This window comes from Zea mays, chromosome 8, assembly GCF_902167145.1.
Source record: "Zea mays cultivar B73 chromosome 8, Zm-B73-REFERENCE-NAM-5.0, whole genome shotgun sequence".
Taxonomy (NCBI): domain Eukaryota; kingdom Viridiplantae; phylum Streptophyta; class Magnoliopsida; order Poales; family Poaceae; genus Zea; species Zea mays.
In genome coordinates this window covers 79,989,625-80,016,228 of record NC_050103.1, presented here as the reverse complement: position 1 = coordinate 80,016,228, position 26,604 = coordinate 79,989,625, and the positions used below count along the sequence as shown (strand labels likewise).

Below are 26,604 nucleotides of genomic sequence, written 5' to 3'. Positions count from 1 at the left end.
CCGCATGGCACTGGGGTTGCCAAGTCCAGAGAAATCCCAACAGATGCTGGGCTCGTCGTCTTCCTTGGACCTAGAGGGCCCGTAGGTCGAGACGTCCGTCAGCCGGTCCCAAGGCGACCGCATGCGAAACCCCAGAGGGTCTGGACTCGCCTCTACGAGAGCGCCCGCCAAAGCGAGGTCGCTAGGCGGGTTGAGGCTGAATCCAAATGACGTGGGATGGGAATCGGTCGGTACCTCTTGGTCGACAAGCGGCGATAAAGTCACGTCGGGGACTGACTGCACCGTTGTCTCAAGTACGAGGGTGACGTCCAGCAAGCTTTTCGCGAGCGTTCCGGCGTCGTCCGCTTGCTCGGGATTGGCGTGTCGCGGGGAGTCGGCACTCGTCTTCGTCTCAAGCGCGAAGTCGATACCCGGTGCGCCCCCCGTTGGGGTGCCCGCGCTGTCGACTCGCTCGACAGCCGACGAGGCGCTGCCTCCTGCTTGGCCTTGGTTGCCCTGCCTTCCCCTCCGTCGGTGGGGAAGAGGGCGGGATGAGCTCGAAGGTTGTTCTTCCACCACGCGGGGAAGACGTCGTCGATTCCGCCGCCGGCGGGCGGGCTGTTGGCCGGCGTTGTCGTCGTCGCGCGGCGGTGGAAGGAGTATCATGTCGTAGCTGCCGTCGAGGGACATGAACTCAAGACTCCCGAAACGGAGCACCGTCCCGGGTCGGAGAGGTTGCTGGAGACTACCCATCTGGAGCTTGACGGGAAGCTGTTCGTCAACACGCAGCAGGCCCCTACCTGGCGCGCCAACTGTCAGCGTTTCGAGACCGGGGGATCCCTGGGCCGACGAGTGAATGTCGCCGCGTGCCCCAGCCCAGATGGGTCGAGCGCGAGGGCGAGCGCGAAGGGGGGAGAGCGAGGCGGCCGGAGACCGGCGTGAGAGAGGTGGGAATCCCGCGGCCTTCCTGTTCGTCCCGCGCCCAGGTCGGGTGCGCTTGCAGTAGGGGGTTACAAGCGTCCACGCGGGAGAGGGAGCGAGCGGCCCCAAGCGAGCGCCTGTCTCGTCCTCGTCCCCGCGCGGCCAACCCTCTCTAAGAGGGCCCTGGTCCTTCCTTTTATAGGCGCAAGGAGAGGATCCAGGTGTACAATGGGGGGTGTAGCAGAGTGCTACGTGTCTAGCGGAGGAGAGCTAGCGCCCTAAGTACATGCCGTTGTGGCAGCCGGAGAGATTTTGGCACCCAGCTGGTGTGATGTCGTGGTCGTCGGAGGAGCGATGGAGCCTGGCGGAGGGAGAGCTGTCGGAGCGGTTGAGTCCTTGCTGACGTCCTCTTGCTTCCGTAAGGGGGCTGAGAGCCGCCGCCGTCACAGGGTACGCGGGGCTCCATCATTGCCTATCCGGCGGAGCTAACTAGATGGGACGCCGGTCTCGTTCCCTGTGGCCCGAGTCAGCTCGGGGTAGGGTGATGATGGCGCCTCCTGTTGACGTGGCTGGTCTACGCCCTAGGTTGGGCGATGTGGAAGCTCCTCCGAGGCCGAGGTCGAGTCTGTCTTCCGTGGTCGAGGTCGAGTCCGAGCCCCTGGGTCGGGCGAGGCGGAGTTCGTCGTCTTGTAGGGCTGAGCCCAAGTCCGAGCCCTGGGTCGGGCGGAGCGGAGTTCATCGTCTTCCGGGGCTGAGCCCGAGTCCGAGCCCTGGGTCGGGCGGAGCGGAGTTCGCCGTCTTCCGGGACTTAGCCCGTGTCCGAGCCCTGGGTCGGGCGGAGCGGAGTTCGCCGTCTTCCGGGACTTAGCCCGTGTCCGAGCCCTGGGTCGGGCGGAGCGGAGTTCGCCGTCTTCCGGGACTTAGCCCGAGTCCGAGCCCTGGGTCGGGCGGAGCGGAGCTTCCTATGATGCCTTCAGCAGGGCCTGACTGCCTGTTAGTCTCACTCTGTCAAGTGGCACCGCAGTCGGAGTGGCACAGGCGGCGCTGTCCTCCTGCTAGATCGGTCAGTGGAGCGGCGAAGTGACGGCAGTCACTTCGGCTCTGCCGGCTGGGGGGCGCGCGTCAGGATAAAGGTGTCAGGCCACCTTTGCATTAAATGCTCGATTTGGTCGGTTGGTGCGGCGATTTGGTCAGGGTTGCTTCTTAGCGAAGGCAGGGCCTCGGGCGAGCCGAAAATATGTTCGCCGTTGAGGGGGGCCTCGGGCGAGACGGAAATCCTCCGGGGTCGGCTGCCCTCGTCCGAGGCTAGGCTCGGGTGAGGCGTGATCGAGTCGCTCGAATGGACTGATCCCTGACTTAATCGCTCCCATCAGGCCTTTGCAGCTTTATGCTGATGGGGGTTACCAGCTGAGAATTAGGAGCCTTGAGGGTACCCCTAATTATGGTCCCCGACAATATCCAAAGCTGATTTTCCTATGATGGTGAAGTTGGGCTATCCTAGTGAAGCAAAGAAGGAATTGATTCGTTTTGGTGGAGAGGAAACTATCCCGAAGCCGGGAAAAAATGAAGTGGTGGTTTTCAAAAGTCTTTTTAAAGCTAGTTTAAGATTTCCTCTGAACAATGATTGCTGGTGTATTGAAGAAATATGGGATCTACCTTCATCAGCTGACGCCTAACGCTATCGTTAGGCTGAGTGTTTATATCTGGGCCCTCCGAAGCCAGGGGTGGAACCATTCTCCGAAGGTTTCTGCCGAGTACACGAACTGCACTACCAAACCAAGGCTAGGGCGGATGGTTTGCATGAGAATTTTGGCTGCTACAACTTTGCTTACCGCAAAACTACAAAGTTCCCAGTGATTAGCTACCGAAGCAAATGGCCAGCAGGGTGGAAATCTGAATGGTTTTATGTCAGAGTTGACGAAGATGAAGATAAATTGGTCCAGAGTCCATTAGAACTGACCTTCGGAGAAACAAGACCCCCGTGCAACATGATACGGGGGAGCCCGAGCCAGATTGCTTTGGCTGAATTTCGAGTAATTGCAGATCATATTGGTACTAGAGACTTGGTGCAGGAATTTTGGCCTTCAGAGTATTTCCTACTTTGAAGTAATGGGAAATGTCGAAACTGGAGGGGGAGAAGAAGAAGGGGGAGCTTATTCGGTTGCCTTACCACTACAAGTTCAAAAAACATTTCAAAGTACCCTGCCAAGAATGGCTGGATACAATTGAAGTAATGTGCAACGAGATTCTTGGAAATCTGTACTACATATTAAGAGAGCAAGAGTAGTCTGCCTCCCTCGTTCTGCCGTTCTGCCGTTCTGCCATCCATAGATCTGGACCGTCCATATCGCATCGTGTGTCTGCGCCATCCTTCTCCACCGCACGACCACCCAATCCCTAACCTCCCCCGCACGTTCCTCTCTCTACCACGTTGCCCGCCTCAGCCCCTGCCGCGATAGATGCCTCGCGGCCTCCACCGCCGACGCGACCTCTCTCCGCCTCCCCTCCTCCCTTTGCCTCCATCTCCTCCCCCAACGTCATCGCCACGCCGCGCCACTCGCTCCCGCGGGATCCAGATCCGGTGGACGTAGCTCTGGGGCCTCGACGCAGGCAGCCTGGGATCGAGATGCTCCACCAATGGGGGATCGAGAGGACGACCGCTCCCCACCGGCGCAGCCCAAGCCCAAGCACTGGAGATCCGTCCGCTCCTCTCCTGACCGCGGGATGGGCATTATGAGCTTCGTACCTGAGGAAGCAGGGCGGGCATTGAGGTCGGTGGCTTCCTAGGGTTTGCCCCCAAGCATCGTGCCATGGTGAGTGTCTGTCTTCTCAACCCATGATGATTTTCTGCTAAAATGTAACTGGTGGTAGTGTATAGCTTAAACCAGTTTCCTTGACCTTATGTCTCATCCCATTCGTGTTTGTGCTTGCATGTAGTGAATTCATGCAGGGAGCAGGTCGGTGAATAGCAATTCCTTGGCTTTTCTTCTAACCGGTAATTTTTTCGCATATCTATTACCAATATTGTTGAGCTGGTAAAGATTATTCTTTGTGTTTCTTCTTGGGCAGTTCTTGTTTTATTCAAGGTACTGAACTCACACTAGATGTCTCCCACCGCAAAGAATTGTTCAAAAAATTCGTACGATTATGTTTTGGTACACAAATTATCCGATACAATATTAGTGCACAACAATTACATGAAAACAAACAATATCTCACAATTCAAGTGGAGATATTCTAGGCCCATATGTCGCCATGCACGGGTATTGTATGAAAAATTCTAGGCTCGACCTATTTGGACAAGGCACACTGCCTATTTCAGACCTCAACTTTTCTTGATGGGTTGGCTTATTTCCTTACACAGAATCTCCATGCTAAGGTTAAAGAACAAGAGTAGGACATTGGACAACTGAGAATACTTCTTTCTGACTATTCTGTCAAGGTGACCGTGCACACCAAAAATCTTTTTCCTATTGTTCTTTCTTCAATCTTTATTACTCCCTTCGTTCCTAAATCTCCATCGTATAAGCCATCGACACAGTGACCAAGGAGCAGTTAAACAACATCAATTTGCTTTCAATTACCTCAGTCTTCTTAATGTCCCGACATTCGTTCATTTGCCCCATTAACCACGCATTAATGCTACTAAAAACACCATTAACTGGTTACTGGCTCACAACCGTGCGCTCGCATGAAGACGTGTGAAGAAGCAGCAGCACAAAGTTAGGGAGGAACTAACTTGGTTTTGTTTCTACATTGGTACCTGGACTTGTGAATCCAGCAGAAGCAGTTGGAGAGTTTGGTAAATCTACTGGCAGAGACAAACAGGTAATGTTGCTATGCACCTTCCTCTCAGTCTAATAATAGTGAAATTCATGCTGATTAAGTTGCTGCTGCAGTGATATATAATGGTCACCTATTATGAAGAAATAGTGAATGGGAGAAGGGTTGAGTTTTGGAGCCGGTGCATGCAAATCATATACCAGGTTTATACTATAATGTTTTCCTTATGAAGAATTAAATATTTGTGTGTTTTTATATTGTCTGGGTAGTTCTGCCAATTCAGTGTTAATGTTGTTTGAAATGTGCCACAACAACATTTGACGATTGGTTGCAGCATCATGTTTGATTAAATATCTGACTCCTGTCATGTGGCAACTATCCATTATGACCACCTGATGGATACGGACCAAGCAGTTTGCGTCGCTAACTTGTTTTTGTTATCCTTAACATAAGTGACATGGAGCTTGTATATTTTCAATAGGCACAAGTTAAACCTTATTCAGTTTTGAACCGAAGGCAGATTTCGCTTTGTAGACCTACTTATAGGTATACTGAGACCCATTGCCTATACCAAGATCCTAGCACTCAGATGCCAATTATTGCAATGCACCTGGCTACAACTTGCAATCTCGAAGTGCCTCACCCTCCAATTGGAATCATGATGAGCAGCAGATGGGTGAACACACCTGAACTGCATCAGCCACTCTCATGGTCATGCAATCATGTTGTTGCAGGTAAGACGATATCTCCTAGGACTAGGAGGGACGGTTGGTTGAAGTGCTCTTCCCTCTTGCACTTTCCAGTTACAACGAAAGGTCCATGGCCACTGTGAGACATGGCATGGTGGAGGGTGCATTGGTGCTTCTTCCACTGGCGCCTGGTGTGAACCAGTTCCCTTTTGTTCATTGCTTCTTGGGTCCTATGATGTGAGCATCTCACGCTGGTAGCTGACCTTTGATCCCCATGTTCACACATACCCTTGGACAGCCTAAGTTGATGCCACACTTGCACTCACAGTTTTTGCTCTGTTCTCAGTGCTAGGGGTTGTTCCTATCTTGAGCCACACAGTTTTGCACACATATATTTTTTATCGTTTCTGGTTAACTGGATTTAATGCGGGTTGTTGCTCTCTACCAAGAGTTCCTGGCCATGCATATCTCACGTCTACATTTGATAACTGAGAAATTCTTTTTTGCAAATGAAAGAAGTTGTATATGAGCTGCACTAGCAAAGTAACATACAAGTTGGTACATTGTGTTATCTTTCTTTATTTATTATGTGTTCATGGGCTCATTGATATTTTTTGGTACTTCAGGGATAACAGACTACACAAATTAGTCTTTAATGTTTGCTTGATGGCACAAAAGTAGCCATATTGATTGGCAGGTTGTTAGACTAAAGTTATCTCCTGGTTTTCTTCAATTCACTTTGTGTTTTTTGGTTTATAATTTGCATTGCATGATGTAGAGAAAGGTTCACCGGTATATTAAGGATCATATAATCTGATGTAATCACTGCAACAAGGTGGTCTCACTCTTTCTCTCATTTAATTTGTTTCTTCAGGTTCATCATACCTTTTATAAAATAGTCAATATTTTTTATGCAGAATATTCATGTTAGCCCATCAGAATCTGAAGCTCATGTGGCGGTGAGGGATCAAGGCGCAAACCGTAAGACTTTATGTTCTTATGTTCAAATTATGCCAACTTAGGGATATCATGGTTGACCTTTGATTTGTTGCTGCTAGGTATGATAACATATTCGCGTCAAACAGAGTGTTATTGGTGCACAGTGCCACCTGTCTGAAGCTATCTGCAGATTGACGTGTTTGTGCAAAAATATTGCACCTTTCTTTGTTACACTACATCTCTACTATCCTATAAGGCTCCAAGGAGGGCGTCCACCCTGACTCACCGTGCCCCCGCTCCCATCATCCCCGCCGAGATGCCAGCTAAGTCGCCCCGCGCTGCTCCATTCTCGCCTTCACGCCCTGCCTACGCACCCTGTCCCCAATCCCTCCGTGCACCCCCGCTTCGCTCGCTATGGCAAGACTACCGCGGCCGCCCTCCATTTAAAGGGTCTGATTTGTGGACATCGCAACAATGGAGGTGCTCCATCCTCCCAGGCATCTCCGTCGGTGACGGGTACTGTCCATCCTGCCGCGCCCCACCCGCATCTTACATGCCCCTGCCTCTGTCACCAATGACGCGCCAAACATCCTCCCCACGGCGGCGGCGCCATCGACTGCGCCCTCCTTCCATCCTCGCTCCCACGTCTCGCCCGCGATCCACAGGAGCTGCGCCCGCCATCCGCACTCCGCATATCGTGCCGCCCTTCCATCACTTCCTCCTTGCCTTCCGTGCCTCGCGGACGCTCTTTTCGGCCGTCGTGCAGCTCTCGCTCTCGGCCGCCTCTGGCGTGAAGTTCCTCTGTCTCTTCTCCTCCTCCCGGCGCATCGGGCTTGCCTTCCAGCTTCGCCTCAATCCACTCATCGGTGACTCTGACTGGCTCGTCATCGACGAGGCAGAAACTGAAGCAGAGGCGCCTATGTCGGTGCCGACCTACCACAAGTAGCTCCTTGCCGCCACCTTCTACCTCGACATGCTCAACGATGCCTCCCGCAACCGCCCGTACCACCTCGCCATCGACGCCACGGTCATGGACCCCACCTTCCGCGTCATCGACATTGGGTGAGCCGTGAGCCTTCGTTCTGCTTCAGTTTCAGCGCCCCAAAGGTTGGATTGGATTTGGCTCCAGCTCCTAAGGATGATAATGCTCAGGTACGATTAATCCAGATCTAGGACGAGGTTCTAGAGGATTTTTTGTTCACCTTTGGGTTGCTTAAATGTTCATCAATTTCACTGTGTTTTTCTGTTCTAAATTCATGAACTGAAACATGCATGTTTAGAGAGGCATGCATTCCATCAGTTTCACTGTGTTTTTCTGTTCTAGAATTTCATGAACTTGAAACCTGTTTAGAGAGGCCCTCAATCAGTTTGACTGAGATTTATTTCTACTCTAGAAATTTCGTCGCACATTTAGCGATTCTTTGAGTACTGTATACTATTTATTATTGTGTTATCGTATTCAGTAACACTTGACTGACTATTATGTTGTCTATTAACACTTGACTGACTATTAATCCTTACCACTTTACCAGCCCAGCAAGGATGAGTAATTGAGGATCCTGCTAGAAGGATAGGATGAAAACACACATGATGCAGGCCGTCGTGACTAAGTGTGAAGGTCGCGCGCAAAGCCTTTGCTGTTGTTTTGTTTCCGATGTTGGCCGTGAGCAGACAAGAGCGTAGACGAGGATTCAAGTCTTTTTCTGATCACAAACTACCATATATGCTTTCTACTGTACTTTGTATTCTGTGTTGTTGATGGGTTATCAACTACTGGATCTACTTGTGGTCTCAGACCTTTTATTGTTGATGGTGGGTGAAAGAAATTTCCAGCCCAAACATGAAGAATCCACCGGTGGTTTTGCTGAGTGGCCTCATCTTCTTTCTCCTCTTTTATTTTATTTTATTTTATTTTATTTCCATGACATAGATTCAAGCTGGATCTTGCCCTGGCAATTGAACATCAATCAAACATGCAGCAGGATTAACTACGTGATTTCCTGGAGGTGCTACATCTTCAGCCTAATCACAGCATTCTGCCTGCAATTCAGAAAAGCCCCCAATATAAAAGCTCCAGCTAGAACTTCTAAGGATGATATTATGTGTTTTGTCATTTTGTTCACCTTATTTCTGAACTCCTTAGGATGCAAGTAAAACTTAGCCTGCCAAGAGAGCTGCTTCAAAAATGGAAGATGAACCAAGTGATGACTCAGTAACGGTTGATGATGAAGAACCTCCTCAAAAGAAGCAGAAGGTGTTGCAAATACTCTAACTTGTTTATTTTTCTTTGCACATTTTCATTATTTTTCTCAGAATGTTCCATTGTTCACATTGTATTTCTTCTGTTAATAGGAAGCACTTTCAGCTGCAAAAAAAGAAAGCAGCAGTGAGGATGAAGATGACAGTAGTGAGGAAAGTTCGGATGATGAGCCAACAAAAGTTGAAGAAAAAAAGGTACATACAAATTCTTGGATGTAGGCAATGTATTATTAATATTAACCACTATTAACTAGATGCTTTATCAGGCTCCAAAAGTATCAGAAAACATTGGATCTGAGGATGAATCTTCTGAAGACGAGAGTGATAAAGACAGTGAAGAGCCTCAGGCATGCCATCATTTTTGTTTCACAACTCAAAAGTAAAGGAAAACACTAAAAGTATGCAGGCAGTATGAGGGACACATTTCTTGGTCAGTTTTTTCATAAACATGATAGTTTTTTTTCAGAAATACTTGTTGAGTGCCCGTGAGTTGCTACGGAAATCATATAAAGTTATGGCATCTAATAATGTCTCAGTGATTGTTTTCTTCGGACATTTATTTACGTGATAAAATATCGACGTCTATGAGTGGTAGTTTTACTAATTTGAGATTGACATTCATAGAGTTTAGGTACAATAGCGGACCCACTTAAGGTGTCGAGCATATTAACCTACTTGGACTATTTATAGTTTGACCTGTCTACCCATGGCAGTGAGTGCCAGTGACTGAGAATCTAGATGAGTGAACGCTGGTGCTGTATCATTTGTTGTTCTTCTGCAAACTGATGGGGTTGCAATTTGATATAGTTTTTTGGGCATGTTCTTCTCAAGTCTGTTTGTCTGGACAAGTTATGGCATGACTATAATAGCTAGAAAATTATTTCTTCTGAAAATGCAGGTTGATGTCCACTGCGAAATGAGGACCTAAGAATCGATAGTTCGATACCTACAGATCAGGTGGCTTTGCATGTCAGTTTGTCAATACAACCGATAGTGATGTTAGGATAACTCAGATTCCAACCAGAATCGTTGTTTCAATCCAAGATAACTTCCTTATTTCATACACATTTGGATTCATACGCGCCTGGAAGAGCTTGGAATCAGTTCGAACAATTTTTCAGAGGACAATGTGAGTTAGTAATTTAGTATGAAACATCAGCGTTTTGCAATATGGGCAAACATAACTTCCTGGTGGCGATCTATTTGACCTTGAAATATTGTTTGCAGGAGATTTGGCATTCTAGAGTAATTCAGTACTGGAAGCACTTGAAGTTCGAGATACAAAAGGATTCCTTTCGAAACGTTATGGATATGAGTGCTAACCTTGGTGGATTTGCAGCATCTCTGAAGAAAAAGAATGTCTGGGTAATGAATGTAGTTCCTTTCACGGAATCTGGAAAGCTGAAAATTATATATGATCGTGGTTTAATGGGGACTACCCATGACTGGTAAGGTTTTTTTTACATACTTCCCATCTATTTTTTTACTGTTTCAAGGTGGAATTTGCATCCCTAGAAATTAGAACTACTACATTTGTTTTGTCTTGTGCTATACAGATAAGAGTTTCATTGTGACTATAGTCTGCAATTAATTATCCATAAATAAATTCACAAATTGTTTTCTCATGGTTGTCCATATAAAATTCTTAACTCGTGTGGAAGGGGGTGATATTATTTTGTTTGATTTCTAAGATGCAACCGCGTGTAAACATGGTTTTCAGAAATTGATGTAGTTTGGCTGTCATATTTTGGAATATGGATGTAGTGTTTGAGCCTTGAGGCCAATACTTCTGCCCATTATAAGATTACCTGTGTTGTTATTGTTATTATAATTAAACAAAACCGAGAAACATGGGTCCTCACAAAAAAAATGAGGCCTGTCAACATATCTGATATAGGTGCCCCCATTCTGTTGCTTCTTTCCAGTTTTTAAGACCATTCTTTTCATTTCTAACCTCTTCACTACTGAAGAAATTTCTTGTGCATTGTCCTGTGTGTCTGTGTCTACCTTACTTCCCGTTACACAGGGCTGGCTGATGCTAATTTTCCTTATTTATGATCTGTTTAACTGAAGGTGTGAATCATTCTCGACATACCCGCGCACCTACGACCTCCTTCACGCCTGGCTCCTGTTTTCTGAGATAGAGAAGCAGGGATGTAGCCTGGAGGATCTTCTGATCGAGATGGACCGCATCCTAAGGCCTTATGGTTACGCCATCATCAGAGACAAAGTTGATGTCGTTACCTACATCAAGAAACTTTTACCAGCGCTAAGGTGGGACGATTGGACGTTTGAGATGAGGCCTAAGAAAGATGCGCTCACGAAAATATACATCATCTGAGACAGTGCTTGATGATCTAGACATGTCGAAAATATACATCATCGGTGGCCTGGTGGATCGAAACAGATGGAAGGGCATAACACTGAAGAAGTCAGCTGAGCAGGGAATTCAATCTGCAAAGCTTCCTATTGGAAACTACCTAAAAATGTCAAGTTCTCAGGTGACTGTATAACTGTTTGGACCTTTCATATGAAAATAAAATGTTAACTCACCTTTCAATAACCTTGTGTCTGAAGGCATCATCCTCTGTTTCAAATTTGTTTCTGTACCCACTATATTCCTTTGAAATGTTCCAATATGCCCATATATTGTGGTGGCGTCTTGCTGTGCGTTTTGCTGCTTTTCTGAATATTCAGACTTCAATGCACACTGGACAAGTGAGCGCAATGTATTTATATCTATGCTTGTTATAAGGTACTGCCACAAGTTGTCAGATTATGTCCATTGAACTGTCTGAATATCTTGCTATCTCATTTGTTACTTGTATTCATGAAAAAAGTCGTTTGGCTTTAGAATATCTGATTCTCTGGAGTAGTCTGTACTAAGAGTACTGATCTTGTGTGTATCGATAACCATGCAGATTCTTACAGTTAACCAAGTGTTTGAGATAATGTTGAAGTTTGTGGAAACAAGGGACTGGAAGACGGCATTCTTCCATGTGATTCCACAAAGGAAGCGAGGAGAAGCTGAGACCGGAGATTAATGGTGAAAGCATTCCTTTAAAGACTTCTCAAATCCTAATGTGCAATTTCACTGATGAACATGTGCACAGTTTTGCCTCCTCGCCTTTCTTGTCAACCTACTAATATTAGGAGCTATGCAAAAATGTTCTTCATGCTCTGAATGACTAAACCCTGCATTTCTATGCAACACCATGCTCAGTTTTAGATGAGATCCACTTCTCCGTTTTAGATGAGATCCACTTCTCTGTGTTTTCGGCTCCGTTTAGCCATTGATGGTTACCATCTGCCTTCTTTTATTGAGTAATTTGTGTGCCGTTGCAACACACGAGCATACGTTGACTCAAATAGAATTTTGCGTATCATAGAGATGTTTGTAGTTTTGTATCTATGTTTTGTACTAATTTTTAACCCCCGTAGCAACGCACGGGCACTCACCTAGTTACTCTAAAAAAGAAGATCAGTTGATGACAGCGGCCTTCGGCACCCGTCCAAAACGAAGGCTAAACAGGGTGATGGATGCTATAGGATTTGAATATCCTGATTATGAGCGACTGGACAAAGGTGCCGAAGGGCAAAAAAGAAAAAGAGTGGCCAGCGCTTTGAATAAAGACGACGAAGATCAATCAAAGAAGAAGAAACAAAAATCTGAGGCGAAATTACTTGCTTCGAAGAAAAGAAAAGACTCGTCCCCAAAGCAAAAATCAATTGATAAGGAAGAAAAGACTTCTGCGACATCTTCTGATGCTGAAATAGAGGAAATCCTAAAGGTAATGGCTGAAATTTTGCCTGTCAAACTAAGTCCATTGGGGCTTCATCTGACGAAGCTTTTTCATAAGGAAAAGGAGCCCACAGAAACAAAGGCACCTAGGCCAAAGAGGCAAAGGATTGTTACTGTGACAAAAGTGATTGAAGCAACACCCCCAAAGGCTTCAGCTCCGAAAGCGCCTGTTATTGAAAGCGTAACAGCCACCGAAGCTGCACCTTTGGAGGCCGCAGAAGAAGCTGCTGGAGCCACCGAAGATATCAATTTGGAAAGTGTGGCTCTTGATATAGATAAAATTCTGCTAGACATGGCCGCAAAGGAAGCTGCTGGAGCCACCGAAGAGGCTTCGGCCCCAGAGGCCGAGAAAAAGAAAGAAATTGCCGAAGAAACACCAGAAGATGAAATTTTCAATTTTCAAAACTTGGTTGGTCAAGAATTAACAAAAGCCGAAAAAGAAGAATTAAAAGAATATGCCATTTCCTGCGGCTACCGACCAGGGGCACTTCTCTTCGTAGGTGTTGATGATGAGAAGCTAGGCTGCATCCGAGATCAGACCGGAGCAAAGGTTATCGGTACTCTATCAAAGAGTATCGGTTTCCCGAAGCTCGAAGCCGATATTAGCCGCTACCGGCGACAACACATCGTCGGTAGTCTGTTTTATTCCAATTTCATGGTAAACAATCTCCCTCTAATTTTTTATTTTCATAAAACATGCTTTGTAATGAAGGTTATTCATGTACAGAGCATGCTATTAAGCAAAGCTTTGAGGATGCAACAAGATTTAGAAGACAAAAAGCACGAGGTTATAATTGAAAACCTGGAAAACAAAATAAAAGATCAAACAACTGCTTTTGAGAAAACAGAGTTCAAACTCCAAACAACTGAAGGTTTACTATCGGAAGCCGAAGCTAAAATAACAAAACTGAATACGAAGCTTCTCGGTTCCGAAAAAGAAAAGCTGAAGCTTACTGAAAAACTTGAGGCTGAAATCCAGAATGGTTTAACTTTGAAAAAATCATTGATAGACCTTCAAAACAAATGCTTGAAATTCAGCAATCGATGTGTTCAACGACTGAAGAAGGTGTTTTATTCAGTTGGGGCCAGTAGTGAAGAATTTATTCCTTCGGTTGAAGATCTGCCAGGAGCCTTTGAACACATCGAAGGTGAGATTGATGATGTTATTGTTGGACACGGCGACTTTTGTGCCCTGGTAGCTTCTCGGGGCACCTCTGCTGCGTTCCTAAAATCTGGCTGTGAGCATGGAAAAATTATCAACAGACCCAATTTCAGCCTATCACCAGCAATTTTAGATGATATTCCTAACCTCGCCCGAAGCATTGCGAATAAATTTAAAAGGTGATATGGACGAAGGGTGGGCGAGAGAAAGCTGGTGACGAAGCTCGAGATCACCTTAAGCTGGTAACAATACTATACCCTATGATTACCTTTTCCTTTGAATTTTGAATTCAGCTAATAATACTTACATACAGGTTGACCAAGCCAAAGCTGAAGCTGCAAAATAGAAGGAAGAAGCTCCAGAGATGCTGTCGAAGCTCGAGTAGTCTGTAGAAATAGCTCAAAAAACTCCAGTGATAACTTGTATAAAGTATGATGTAATTGAATTTCACTTTGTAATATAATCTTCATTTTCCATAGAGAGCCAGGTTTTAGAATTAAACCCAAGTTATTAGCCAAAGTACTCCCTCTAAACGGAAAGAATACCAGAAACCAGAATCATAATCGTAACCATCAAAATCATAATTAACCTCATCATCATTTGTAACCATAGTATCTTTAATCAGTGTGTCTCTAATCAATGGAGCTCCCAAGGCCGCTCATAACAGTGAGCACGACTGATATATCAGTTTTATAACACTCTGTAGAGGTTGCACACTTTACCCACGAGCCGTGATTCCCTCTCTATCCCAGGCTTGCAAGACTCTTGTTCACTCCCGAGGTGAATGGCTAGGGATTCACTACGAAGCCTTTACAAAGATTCCCTGAGATGTAGCCACCTGTTAGGTTTCTAAAAGTTCCCTATGCCCGGGACAGGATCTAGATGTCGCCTAGAGGGGGGTGAATAGGCGAATAATAATTATCACTTTAAAACTGGAAATTCTTACTCTACTCGAAGACTGGATCAGAGTGGAATGAAAGACCCTTCGAGTAGGTTGCAGCGGAATTGAAGTTCATGTCTTAAAATACCCTGCACTTCGAAGACAGCTTGTACCACATATAAGTATTGAAGTGCAAGTATAAACAGCAAATAAGATAGAGAAACAGCACACAACACGGAGCAGAGCACACAGACACAGGGATTTATCTTGAGGTTCGGCCAAGCCTGAAATGCTTGCCTTGTCCTCGTTGGAGTTAGCCACACCTTGGCTTGGAGTCTATTTCAACTCTTTCCTCTGTTTGCTCAGATCTGTCAGTGCAACAGATAGAGCCTTCCACTATGTTGATATCTGTCGGGGACCATAATTAGGGGTACCCCCAAGACTCCTAATCTCAGCTGGTAACCCCCATCAGCACAAAGCTGCAAAGGCCTGATGGGCGCGATTCAGGTCAAGGCTCCATCCATTCAAGGGACACAATCTCGCCTCGCCCGAGCCCAGCCTCGGGCAAAGGCAGCCGACCCAGGAGGATTCACGTCTCGCTCGAGGGTCCTCTCAAGCAACGGACGCTCCTTCGACTCGCCCAAGGCCCAGCTCGAGCAGGCTTCGCGGAGAAGCAACCTTGGCCAGATCGCCACGCCAACCGACCGTATCGCAGGAGCATTTAATGCAAGGATCGACTGACACCTTATCCTGACGCGCACTCCTCAGTCGACATGGCCGAAGTGACCGTAGTCACTTCGCCGCTCCACTGACCGATCTGACAGGAAAACAGCGTCGCCTGCCCTGCTCCGACTGCTGTGCCACTCGACAGAGTGAGGCTGGCAGCAGCTAAGTCCAGCCTCGGGCGCCATAGAAAGCTTCGCCTTGCCCAACCCCAGAGCTCGGGCTCAACCTCGACGCCGGACGACGGACTCCGCCTCGCCCGACCCAGGGCTCGGACTCAACCTCGACGCTGGACGACGGACTCCGCCTCGCCCGACCCCAGGGCTCGGACTCAGCCTCGACCTCGGAAGACGGACTCCGCCTCGCCCGACCCTAGGGCTCGGACTCAGCCTCGGCCTCGGAAGACAGACTCCGCCTCGCCCGACCCCAGGGCTCGGACTCAACCTCGACCTCGGAAGACGGACTCTGCCTCGCCCGACCCATGGGGCTCGGACTCAACCTCGACCTCGGACGACGGTCTCCGCCTCGCCCGACCCCCGGGCCCGGACTCAGCCTCGACCTCGGAGGAGCCTCCGCCTCGCCCGACCTCGGGCTCGAACCGACCACGTCACAGGGGGGGGCCATCATTACCCTACCCCTAGCTAGCTCAGGCTACGGGGAACAAGACAGGTGTCCCATCTGGCTCGCCCCGGTAAACAAGTAATGATGGCACCCCGCGTGCTCCATGACGATGGCGGCTCTCGGCCCCTTACGGAAACAAGGAGACGTCAGCAAGGATCCGATAGCCCCGACAGCTGTACTTCCACAGGGCTTAAACGCTCCTCCGACGGCCACGACATCATATGAACAGGGCGCCAAAACCTCTCCGACAGCCACGACGGCATGTCATAGGGCTCTGGCTCCCCTTTGCTAGACACGTTAGCACATTGCTACACCCCCATTGTACACCTGGGCCCTCTCCTTACATCTATAAAAAGGAAGGTCCAGGGCTCTCATACGAGAAGGTGGCCGCGCGGGAGAACGGGCCGACGCACAAGGCTCTCTCTCTCTCTCTCCCACGCGAACGCTTGTAACCCCCTACTGCAAGCGCATCTGCCCTGGGTGCAGGACAACACGAGGCCGCGGTTTCCCCTTGCTGTTTTACCCCCCTTGTGTTCCGTCTCGCGTCGACCCATCTGGGCTGGGACACGCAGCGATAATTTACTCGTCGGTCCAGGGACCCCCTGGGGTCGAAACGCCGATAGTTGGCGCGCCAGGTAGGGGCCTGCTGCGTGTTGACAAACAGCTTCCCGTCAAGCTCCAGATGGGTAGTCTCCAGCATTCTCTCCAACCCGGGACGGTGCTCCGTTTCGGGAGTCTTGAGTTCATGTCCCTCGACGGCAGCTACGACATGATACTCCTTCCTCCGTCGCGCGACAACGACAATGGCGGTCGTCAGCCCACCCGCCAGCGGCAGAATCGACGATGTCTTCCCTACGTGACGGAAGAGCAACATCCGGGTCTGTCCCGTCACCTTCCTCGCCGACGGAGGAGGAGCCGGGGCAGGCATGGCCAAGCAGGAGGCGGCACCTCGTCGGCTGTCGAGCGAGTCGACAGCACCGACGCCCCAGCAGGGGACACGTCGGGCGTTGACCTCGCGTTTGAGACGAAGGCGAGCGTCGTTTCCCCGCAACACGCCAACCCCAAGCAGACGGACGACGCCAGCACGCTCGCGAAGGACTTGCTGGGCGTTAGCCTCGTACCTCAGACAACGGTGCTGTCCGTCCCCGACATGACTTTGTCACCACCCGTTGATCAAGAGGTACCATCCGTTACCCATCCTATGCCTTTTAGATTCAGCTGCGACCCACCAAGCGACCCCGCTTCGGTGGACGCTTTCATAAAGGCATGTCCAAACCCTCCGGGGTATCATATGCGGTCAACCTGGGACCGACTGACGGCCGTCTCGACCTACGGACCCCTGGGTTCCGAGGAAGATGACGAGCCCGACTCTGGTTGGGATTTCTCCGGGCTCAATAACCCCAGTGCCATGCGGGACTTCATGACCGCATGTGACTACTGCCTCTCCGATTGCTCTGATAAGTAGCCACAGCCTCGGCGACGAGGACTGTGGCCCAAGTCGCGAATGCTTCCACGTCGATCTAGGGGGTCCCGACGAAGGCAACCATCTTGGTATGCCGGAGGACGGTGATCCCTCTAGGCCTGCGCCTCGCGTTGACATCCTTCGGGAGCTAGCTGTGGTCCCAGTCCCTGCGGGGGGTCAGGACGCACAGCTCGAGCAAATCCGCGAGATGCAGGCCAGGCTCGACGAGGAAGCAGGACAACTTGTGCAGCTTCGGCAAAATATCGGGCAGGAGTGGGCAGGCCGAGCACCGGCCGGAGAAGCGCGTCATCTGGCCCAGGACGTCCAGCACCGCATTACCGACGATGCCAGGGCGAGGCTGCCCCCAGCTTCCAGTGGGGTCGGCCAGAACCTGGCTGCAGCAGCGATACTACTTCGAGTGATGCCGGAACCATCCACCACCGAGGGGCGGCGAATCCAGGGAGAGCTCAAGAATCTCCTGGAAGATGTCACGGTCCGACGGGCTGAAAGCTCTGCCTCCCGAAGGCAGGGGTACCCCCCGAAGCATCGCGCCGCGACTTCCCGATTCATGCGGGAAGCCTCGGTCCACACCGGGCGAACGCGAAACACAGCGCCTGCGGCCCCGGGTCGCCTCGACAACGAGCACCACCGCCGCGACCGTCGAGCCCACCTCGACGAGAAGATGCGCCGAGGCTACCACCCCAAGCGTGGGGGACGCTACGACAGCGGGGAGGATCGGAGCCCCTCGCCCGAACCACCCGGTCTGCAAGCTTTCAGCCGGGCCATAAGACGGGCGCCGTTCCCGACCCGGTTCCGAACCCCGACTACCATCACCAAGTACTCGGGGGAGTCAAAGCCGGAACTGTGGCTCGCGGACTACCGGCTGGCCTGCCAACTGGGTGGGACGGACGATGACAACCTCATCATCCGCAACCTTCCCTTGTTCCTCTCCGACGCCGCCCGAACCTGGCTAGAGCATCTGCCCCCTGCGCAGATCTCCAACTGGGACGACCTAGTCAAAGCCTTCGCCGGCAACTTCCAGGGCACATACGTGCGCCCTGGGAACTCCTGGGATCTCCGAAGCTGCCGCCAGCAGCCGGGAGAATCCCTCCGGGACTACATCCGGCGATTTTTGAAGCAGCGCACCGAGCTGCCCAACGTCACCGACTCGGATGTCATCGACGCGTTCCTTGCCGGCACCACTTGCCGCGACCTGGTGAGCAAGCTGGGTCGCAAGACTACCACCAGGGCGAGCGAGCTGATGGACATCGCCACCAAGTTCGCCTCTGGTCAGGAGGCAGTCGAAGCCATCTTCCGAAAGGACAAGCAGCCTCAGGGGCGCCAGCTGGAAGACGTCCCCGAGGCGTCCGCTCAGCACGGCGCGAGGAAGAAGGGCAAGAAGAAGTCACAAGCGAAACGTGACGCCGCCGACGCAGAACTTGTCGCCACCGCCGAGCACAGGAACCCTCAGAAGCCTCCCGGAGGCGCCAACCTGTTCGACAAGATGCTCAAGGAGTCGTGCCCCTATCATCAGGGTCCCGTCAAGCACACCCTTGAGGAGTGCGTCATGCTTCGGCGCTACTTCCACAAGGCCGGGCCACCGGCGGAAGGTGGCAGAGCCCACAACAACGACAAGAAGGAGGATCACAAGGCAGAGGAGTTCCCCGAGGTCCACGACTGCTTCATGATCTATGGTGGGCAAGTGGCGAACGCCTCAGCTCGGCACCGCAAGCAAGAGCGTCGGGAGGTCTGCTCGGTAAAGGTGGCGGCGCCAGTCTACCTAGACTGGTCCGACAAGCCCATCACCTTCGACCAGGGCGACCACCCCGACCGCGTCCCGAGCCCAGGAAAGTACCCGCTAGTTGTCGATCCCGTCATCGGCAACATCAGGCTTACCAAGGTCCTCATGGACGGAGGCAGCAGCCTCAACATCATCTACGCTGAGACCCTCGGGCTCCTGCAGATCGATCTGTCCTCGATCCAGGCCGGCGTGGCGCCCTTTCACGGGATCATCCTCGGGAAACGTGTCCAACCCCTTGGGCAACTCGATCTGCCTGTCTGCTTCGGGACTTCCTCCAACTTCCGAAAGGAAACCCTCACGTTCGAGGTGGTCGGGTTCCGGGGAACCTACCACACAGTGCTGGGGAGACCATGCTACGCTAAGTTCATGGCCGTCCCCAACTACACCTACCTCAAGCTCAAGATGCCGGGCCCCAACGGGGTCATCACTGTCGGCTCCACGTACCGACACGCGTACGAATGCGACGTGGAGTGCGTGGAGTACGCCGAGGCCCTCGCTGAATCCGAGGCCCTCATCGCCGACCTGGAGAGCCTCTCCAAGGAGGCGCTAGATGCGAAGCGCCACGCCGGCAACTTCAAGCCAGCTGAGACGGTTAAGTCTGTCCCTCTCGACCCCAGCAACGACGCCTCCAAGCAGATCCAGATCGGCTCCGAGCTCGACCCCAAATAGGAAGCAGTGCTCGTCGACTTTCTCCATGCAAATGCCGAGGTTTTTGCGTGGAGTCCCTCGGACATGCCTGGCATACCAAGGGATGTCGCCGAGCACTCGCTGGATATCTGAGCTGGAGCCCGACCCGTGAAGCAGCCTTTGCGCTGATTCGACGAAGAAAAGCGCAGAGCCATAGGCGAGGAGATCCACAAGTTGATGGTTGTAGGGTTCATGAAAGAGGTATTCCATCCCGAATGGCTTGCCAACCCTATGCTTGTGAGAAAGAAAGGAGGGAAGTGGCGGATGTGTGTAGACTACACTGGTCTAAACAAAGCATGTCCGAAAGTTCCCTACCCTCTGCCTCGCATCGATCAAATCGTGGATTCCACTGCTGGGTGCGAAACCCTGTCTTTCCTCGATGCCTACTCAGGGTATCACCAAATCAGGATGAAAGAGTCCGACCAGCTCGCGACTTTTTTCATCACACCCTTTGGCATGTACTGCTACGTTACTATGCCATTCGGTTTGAGGAATGCGGGTGCGACATACCAAAGGTGCATGAACCACGTGTTCGGAGAGCACATTGGTCGAACGGTCGAGGCTTACATCGATGACATCGTAGTCAAGACGAGGAAAGCCTCCAACCTCCTCTCCGACCTTGAAACGACATTCAAGTGTCTCAAGGCGAAAGGCGTAAAACTCAATCCCGAGAAGTGTGTCTTCGGGGTCCCCCGAGGCATGCTCCTGGGGTTCATCGTCTCCGAGCGGGGCATCGAGGCCAACCCAGAGAAAATCGCGGCCATCACCAACATGGGGCCCATCAAGGACTTGAAAGGAGTACAGAGGGTCATGGGATGCCTTGCGGCTCTGAGCCGTTTCATCTCGCGCCTCGGCGAAAGAGGCCTACCTCTGTACCGCCTCTTAAGGAAGACCGAGCGCTTCACTTGGACCCCCGAGGCTGAGGAAGCCCTCGGGAACGTAAAGGCGCTCCTTACAAGTGCGCCCATCTTGGTGCCCCCCGCTACCGGAGAAGCCCTCTTGATCTACATCGCCGCTACCACTCAGGTGGTCAGCGCCGCGATCGTGGTCGAGAGACGAGAAGAGGGGCACACATTGCCCGTCCAGAGGCCGATCTACTTCATCAGTGAGGTACTGTCCGAAACCAAAATCCGCTACCTGTAAATTCAGAAGCTATTGTACGCGGTAATTCTGACGCGACGAAAGTTGCGACACTACTTCGAGTCTCATCCGGTGACTGTGGTGTCATCCTTCCCCCTGGGAGAGATCATCCAGTGCCGAGAGGCCTCGGGTAGCATTGCAAAGTGGGCGGTGGAGATCATGGGCGAGACAATCTCGTTCGCTCCTCGGAAGGCCATCAAGTCCCAAGTCCTGGCAGACTTTGTAGCTGAATGGGTCGACACCCAGCTCCCAGCAGCTCTGATCCAACCGGAACTCTGGACCATGTTTTTCGACGGGTCGTTGATGAAAACAGGAGCGGGCGTGAGCCTGCTCTTCATCTCGCCCCTCGGGAAGCACCTCCGCTACGTGCTGCACCTCCATTTCCCGGCGTCAAACAACGTGGCCGAGTACGAGGCTCTGGTTAACGGGTTGCGCATCGCCATCGAGCTAGGGGTCCGACGCCTCGACGCTCGTGGCGACTCGCAGCTTGTCATCGACCAAGTCATGAAGAACTCCCATTGCCGCGACACGAAGATGGAAGCCTACTGCGATGAGGTTCGGTGTCTGGAGGACAAGTTCTACGGGCTCGAGCTCAACCACATCGCCCGACGATGCAACGAGACTGTGGACGAGCTGGCTAAGATAGCCTCGGGGCGGACAACGGTCCCTCTGGATGTCTTCTCCCGAGACCTACATCAACCCTCAATCAAGACCGACGACATGCCCGAGCCCGAGAAGGTCTCGGCTCTGCCCGAGGCGCCCTCGGCTCAGCCTGAGGCACCCTCGGCCCCCGAGGATGAGGCACTGCGCGTCGAGGAAGAGCGGAATGGGGTCCCATCTAATCGAAACTGGCAGACCCCGTACCTGCAATATCTCCATCGAGGAGAGATACCCCTCGATAGAGCCGAAGCTCGGCGACTGGCGCGGCGCGCCAAGTCGTTCGTCTTGCTGGGTGACGGAAAGGAGCTCTACCACCGCAGCCCCTCAGGCATCCTCCAGCGATGCATATCCATCACCGAAGGTCAGGAACTATTGCAAGAAATACACTCAGGGGCTTGCGGTCATCACGCAGCACCTCTGGCCCTTGTTGGAAATGCCTTCCGACATGGTTTCTACTAGCCAACCGCGGTGTCCGACGCCACTAGGATTGTACGCACCTGCCAAGGGTGTCAATTCTAGGCAAGGCAGACGCACCTACCCGCTCAGGCCCTGCAAACGATACCCATCACCTGGTCGTTTGCTGTGTGGGGTCTGGACCTCGTCGGTCCCTTGCAGAAGGCACCCAGAGGCTACACGCACCTGCTGGTCGCTATCGACAAATTCTCCAAGTGGATTGAGGTCCGACCCCTAAACAGCATCAGGTCCGAACAAGCGGTGGCGTTCTTCACCAACATCATCCATCGCTTCGGGGTCCCGAACTCCATCATCACCGACAACGGCACCCAGTTCACTGGCAGAAAGTTCCTGGACTTCTGTGAGGACCACCACATCCGGGTGGACTGGGCCGCCGTAGCTCACCCCATGACGAATGGGCAGGTAGAGCGTGCCAACGGCATGATTCTACAAGGACTCAAGCCACGGATCTACAACGACCTCAACAAGTCCGGCAGGCGATGGATGAATGAACTCCCCTCGGTGGTCTGGAGTCTGAGAACGACGCCGAGCCGAGCCACGGGCTTCACGCCGTTCTTTCTAGTCTATGGGGCCGAAGCTATCTTGCCCACAGACTTAGAATACAGATCCCCGAGGACGAGGGCGTACGACGACCGAAGCAACCGGACCAACCGAGAAGACTCGCTGGACCAGCTAGAAGAGGCTCGGGACATGGCCTTACTACACTCGGCGCGGTATCAACAGTCCCTGCGACGCTACCACGCCCGAGGGGTTCGGTCCCGAGACCTCCAGGTGGGCGACTTGGTGCTTCGGCTACGGCAAGACGCCCGAGGGCGCCACAAGCTCACGCCTCCCTGGGAAGGGCCATTCATCATCGCCAAGATTTTGAAGCCCGGAACATACAAGCTGGCCAACAGTCAAGGCGAGGTCTATAACAACGCTTGGAACATCCGATAGCTACGTCGCTTCTACCCTTAAGATGTTTTCAAGTCATTCATATACCTCGTTTACATACGCAAACAAAGTCTAACCATCAAGGAAGGGTCAGCCTTGCCTCGGCAAAGCCCGACCCTCCCTCGGGGGCTAGAAGGGGGGAACCCCCTCTGCGTCAAAATTTTCCTCGGAAAAAATCTTTCTGCCAGAACATCTTTCGTGCTTTTCGACTACTTCGATAGTGGGATCCTGAAAATGACGGAGTACACGTAAGCAGGCAAGGTCGACCGAGCCGAGGGACTCCTACGCCTCCGGGATACAGATACATCACTCATCACCTTCTGCGATGAGTAACTCACGCTCGGATAAGCGATTCCGTTGGCCGAACAAGTCTTAACGCTTGAAAGCTTTTCTGCTGAAACGATTTTTCGTGCCTTCTCGACTATATCGATAACAGAATCCAACGGACGAGTAAGAGTACACGTAAGCGGCAAGGCCGACCGAGCCGAGGGACTCCTACGCCTCTGGGATACGGATACCTCACTCATCACCTTCCGTGAAAAGTAACTCTCGCTCGGACAAACAATTCTGTTACCGACAAATAAGTCCTGATACTCGAAACAAGGGGAAAAGAAACGCAGCTTTACAACACGATGACGGTATGTTTGGGCCTCGGCGGCCGCAAAAAACATACGCACACTACAGATAAACTGTTCCTGCAGGATCAGACATCAGCAGGGGGAGCAGCAGCACCCTCGGCGTCGACTCCACCTTCGGCGGAATCCGACCCGGCCTCGGGCGACGACACGGTCGGAGGATCTCCGCCTCGAAGGAAGCTGTCGGCACCACGCCTGAGCCATCACCGCCAGGGCCTCCTCCAGGAACCCGGCCCAAGCAGATGGCTGAACCGACCGCTCCGTAGCCTCAGTCGGTCGTCCCCCCGGGACACTGGCCTGGCTCAAGGCCTCGGCAACTCGACTCCGGCGTTGGTCCTGCCAGTGGACGACCCGGCCAGGCTCCGACCGCTGATGCTACGCCTCCCCGGCCTGGGAAGTCCCCAGCTCCTGGGCCGACGAAGTCTTCTTTTCGAGCCAACTCTGCCTTTGTCCATGCCGACACCGCTGCCTCCGGCTCCGGCTCATCGCAGAGCGGCCGAGGGTTTCTTTAACTAAGCAAGAGAAGCCTCGGGCGGCAAGGCCGACCAAGCCGAGGGACTCCTACGCCTCCGGGATACGGATACCTCACTCGTCACCTTCCGCACGAGGCAACTCACACTTGGTTAAGCGGTCCAGCTAGCCGACAGGCGAGTCCTAGTGCTCGAAATGAGGAAAAAACATGGTATTACACCCAAAATACCTAGATGTTCAGGCCCCGACAGCCGCAATGAACAGACACCGGCACTCAAGGTGCCATTACAATTGGAACTCTGGTTCCACTCCCGCGGGTATGAACAACCTCCACATCGGAGAGCCTGCGGGACAGCAATCTCCGGACGACTCGCCAGCGACCTCTACAGCAGCAACGATGGTCCCAGAACGAACGCTGCCGCCGGAAGGCTCTCGTTCGCGTCCCCACTTAAGGGACGAGAACCAGATATTAAAGCCAAAGAGCCGGAGGTCGGTCCGCAGGTGGCGCTGATGGTCTCGACGGCGGAGAAGCTTTCTCCAGCTGCCACCACCTCAGCACCAACGGCAGCGTCCACCTGACCACCAACACCGCACCAGCGAGCGCCGGCCGCCCCAAAGCGCACCGGCAGGTCCTCACTCCCGTCCTCGCCACGAAAACAAGGACAGAGGATGGAATGTTGCACCCTGGCTGGGCAGCAACAGTTCGCCTTCCCCGGCATGGCTGGAGGGCGCCTCCTCCGCAGAGCTGGAGGATGGTTTCCACCCCCAGAAGCTAGAAGAAGAGGTCGCCCGCCGACCCGTGCGGGAGGTAGAGCTCCGGCTCGCCTCGCCCTCCTCCCCAGCAAGGATGATGAAGATCCTTGAAGCTGAGGGCGGGGCAGAGGTCGCAGCCCGGCTTGCTTCTCCCCACCATCAAACTGGTGATCACCGTCTTGGGTGACCATCAGCGAGGGGATGCAGCCGGGCTGCCTGATGAAAATCCTTGAAGCCGAGCGATGGCTGAAAGGTACCAACTTCCACGAAGTTGAGTTCCTCCAACGACGGCAAGACGAAAGCAACGCGGGCGCTCCCCATCCGGGGGCTCGGAAGGTGGAAGGACGCGACGCATGAGGGGAATGCGAAGGCATGGCTGCCATCCAAGGGGGTCACCCTCTTTTTAAAGGCGACTCTCCCCACTTGCGTCCTCAGCCGTCACGGACTGAGTCTTCACCAACACGCTCCAAGGTCTTCCCTCTACGACACGGGGGCTGGGTCCCACGCGTCATGCAAGCTGGCCCAGGACAGAAGAAGCCAAACCGCCGCGCGCAGAGCGCGTAACTGCCCAGCGGTTACAAGCACTCCTCCACTTTCGCCCAAACCAACGGGTGAAAGGGCGGACCGCCATGCAGGCGGCATGCAACTGCACCAAGGGGGGCGCACCCTTTCGACTTCAACGCGTCCAGCACGGGGCCCAGGCCCACACGTCATGTAACCGGCGCGCCGGTTACTACGTGCGAGAAACTGCACCGCCACTTGCGCCAGTACCGCGCCTTCTCGACTGTGGAACCGGTGCCGCGACTCGAGGCAACCCTGCGCATGGCCCAACAGTGCCAACCGAGCACATTGGTCACGGGTCGGTCCGCCGCGGGAGAAGACGCGACGGTCGATATGGCCAAAAGTGGGCCGACAGTAATGGCGGCGGCAGGCGAACGGAAGCAGCGATCAAATCGTCTGCAGGCTCACGCCCCCTCCTGGGACAGCGAGAGAGCCCTCTCCCACGGCGTGAAGACGACGCGCCCGTGTTCCGTTCCTCGAACGGCTCACGCACGCACAACGGCTGCCCCGCGAACCACTCGTCCAGTCGCATTAACTCTGCGGCAGGGCAGGCGGCACCTTTGGCAGGCGAAGCAGGTGACGCTTCACCTCCTCCATGATGACCGCGTCAAAAAGGTATGCCACGTCGTTCAATTTCATATCCTTTTTTCTCTTCCCCTTTCTCTCTCTTGCTATAGGGACCGGGAAAGGGGATACTCCGAAAGGGATCCTTCTCCGCGAAGGAAGCGGGCCCCGAGCCCTCCTACTGATCAGGGGTTCGAAGGCTGGCCCCTCGGAAGGGTTCGACAGCTGCCTCAGAGCACTCGGGCTCCACGCCCACTACTGGTCAGATGTTCAAAGGCTGGCCCCTCGGAAGGGTTCAACAGCCGCCTCAGGCCACTCGGGCTCCGCGCCCACTACTGATCAGGGGTTCGTAGGCTGGCCCCCGAAGGGTTCGACAACCGCCTCAGAGCACGCAGAGCGAGGGATGACTCTGGGTACGTCCGATACATGGCCGAGGCTCGGGCTACGCTCCCGAGGTACCCTAGGACATTTCCGAGACCGGCAGGAGCGATTCTGTAATGGAATCCCATCAGAGGGAGGCATCGAGCCCTCGGACCCTATCAAACGGGACCGGGTCCGGCAAATCACCTGCAGGTACTTTTGGAGCGCGCCTCTGGGCCACTAGCCGACCCTTATCGAACGGGGCACGGGCGTCCACTCGGATCACCCGTTAGCAACTCACTGGAGACACCATGTTCGGCGCCCTCCAAGGGCAACATGGCGCTT

General features: G+C 52.6%; 1 protein-coding gene and 1 long non-coding RNA gene across 2 annotated transcripts; both read left to right on the top strand.

Moving 5' to 3' along the window:
* The first annotated feature begins 8,521 nt into the window (after positions 1 to 8,521).
* LOC103635436 (uncharacterized) lies at positions 8,522 to 8,764 on the top strand. Its single transcript, XR_557373.2, has 2 exons — positions 8,522 to 8,565; positions 8,664 to 8,764. It is a non-coding gene; the product is annotated as an uncharacterized lncRNA (long non-coding RNA).
* Positions 8,765 to 9,645: 881 nt separating this feature from the next.
* On the top strand, positions 9,646 to 10,911 carry LOC103635435 (probable methyltransferase PMT9). The gene is made up of 3 exons (XM_020543026.1): positions 9,646 to 9,699; positions 9,798 to 10,018; positions 10,644 to 10,911. The coding sequence occupies exons 2-3, from the start codon at positions 9,876 to 9,878 to the stop codon at positions 10,909 to 10,911; spliced, it is 411 nt and encodes a 136-aa protein (XP_020398615.1). The 5' UTR covers positions 9,646 to 9,699; positions 9,798 to 9,875.
* The last annotated feature ends 15,693 nt before the right edge of the window (positions 10,912 to 26,604 follow it).

Coding starts and splice junctions, on each gene's coding strand:
- LOC103635435 (XM_020543026.1), top strand. CDS start 9,876: ATGGATATGAGTGCTAACCTTGGTGGATTTGCAGCATCTCTGAAGAAA. Junction 10,019..10,643: donor ATGGGGACTACCCATGACTG/GTAAGGTTTTTT, acceptor GTTTAACTGAAG/GTGTGAATCATTCTCGACAT.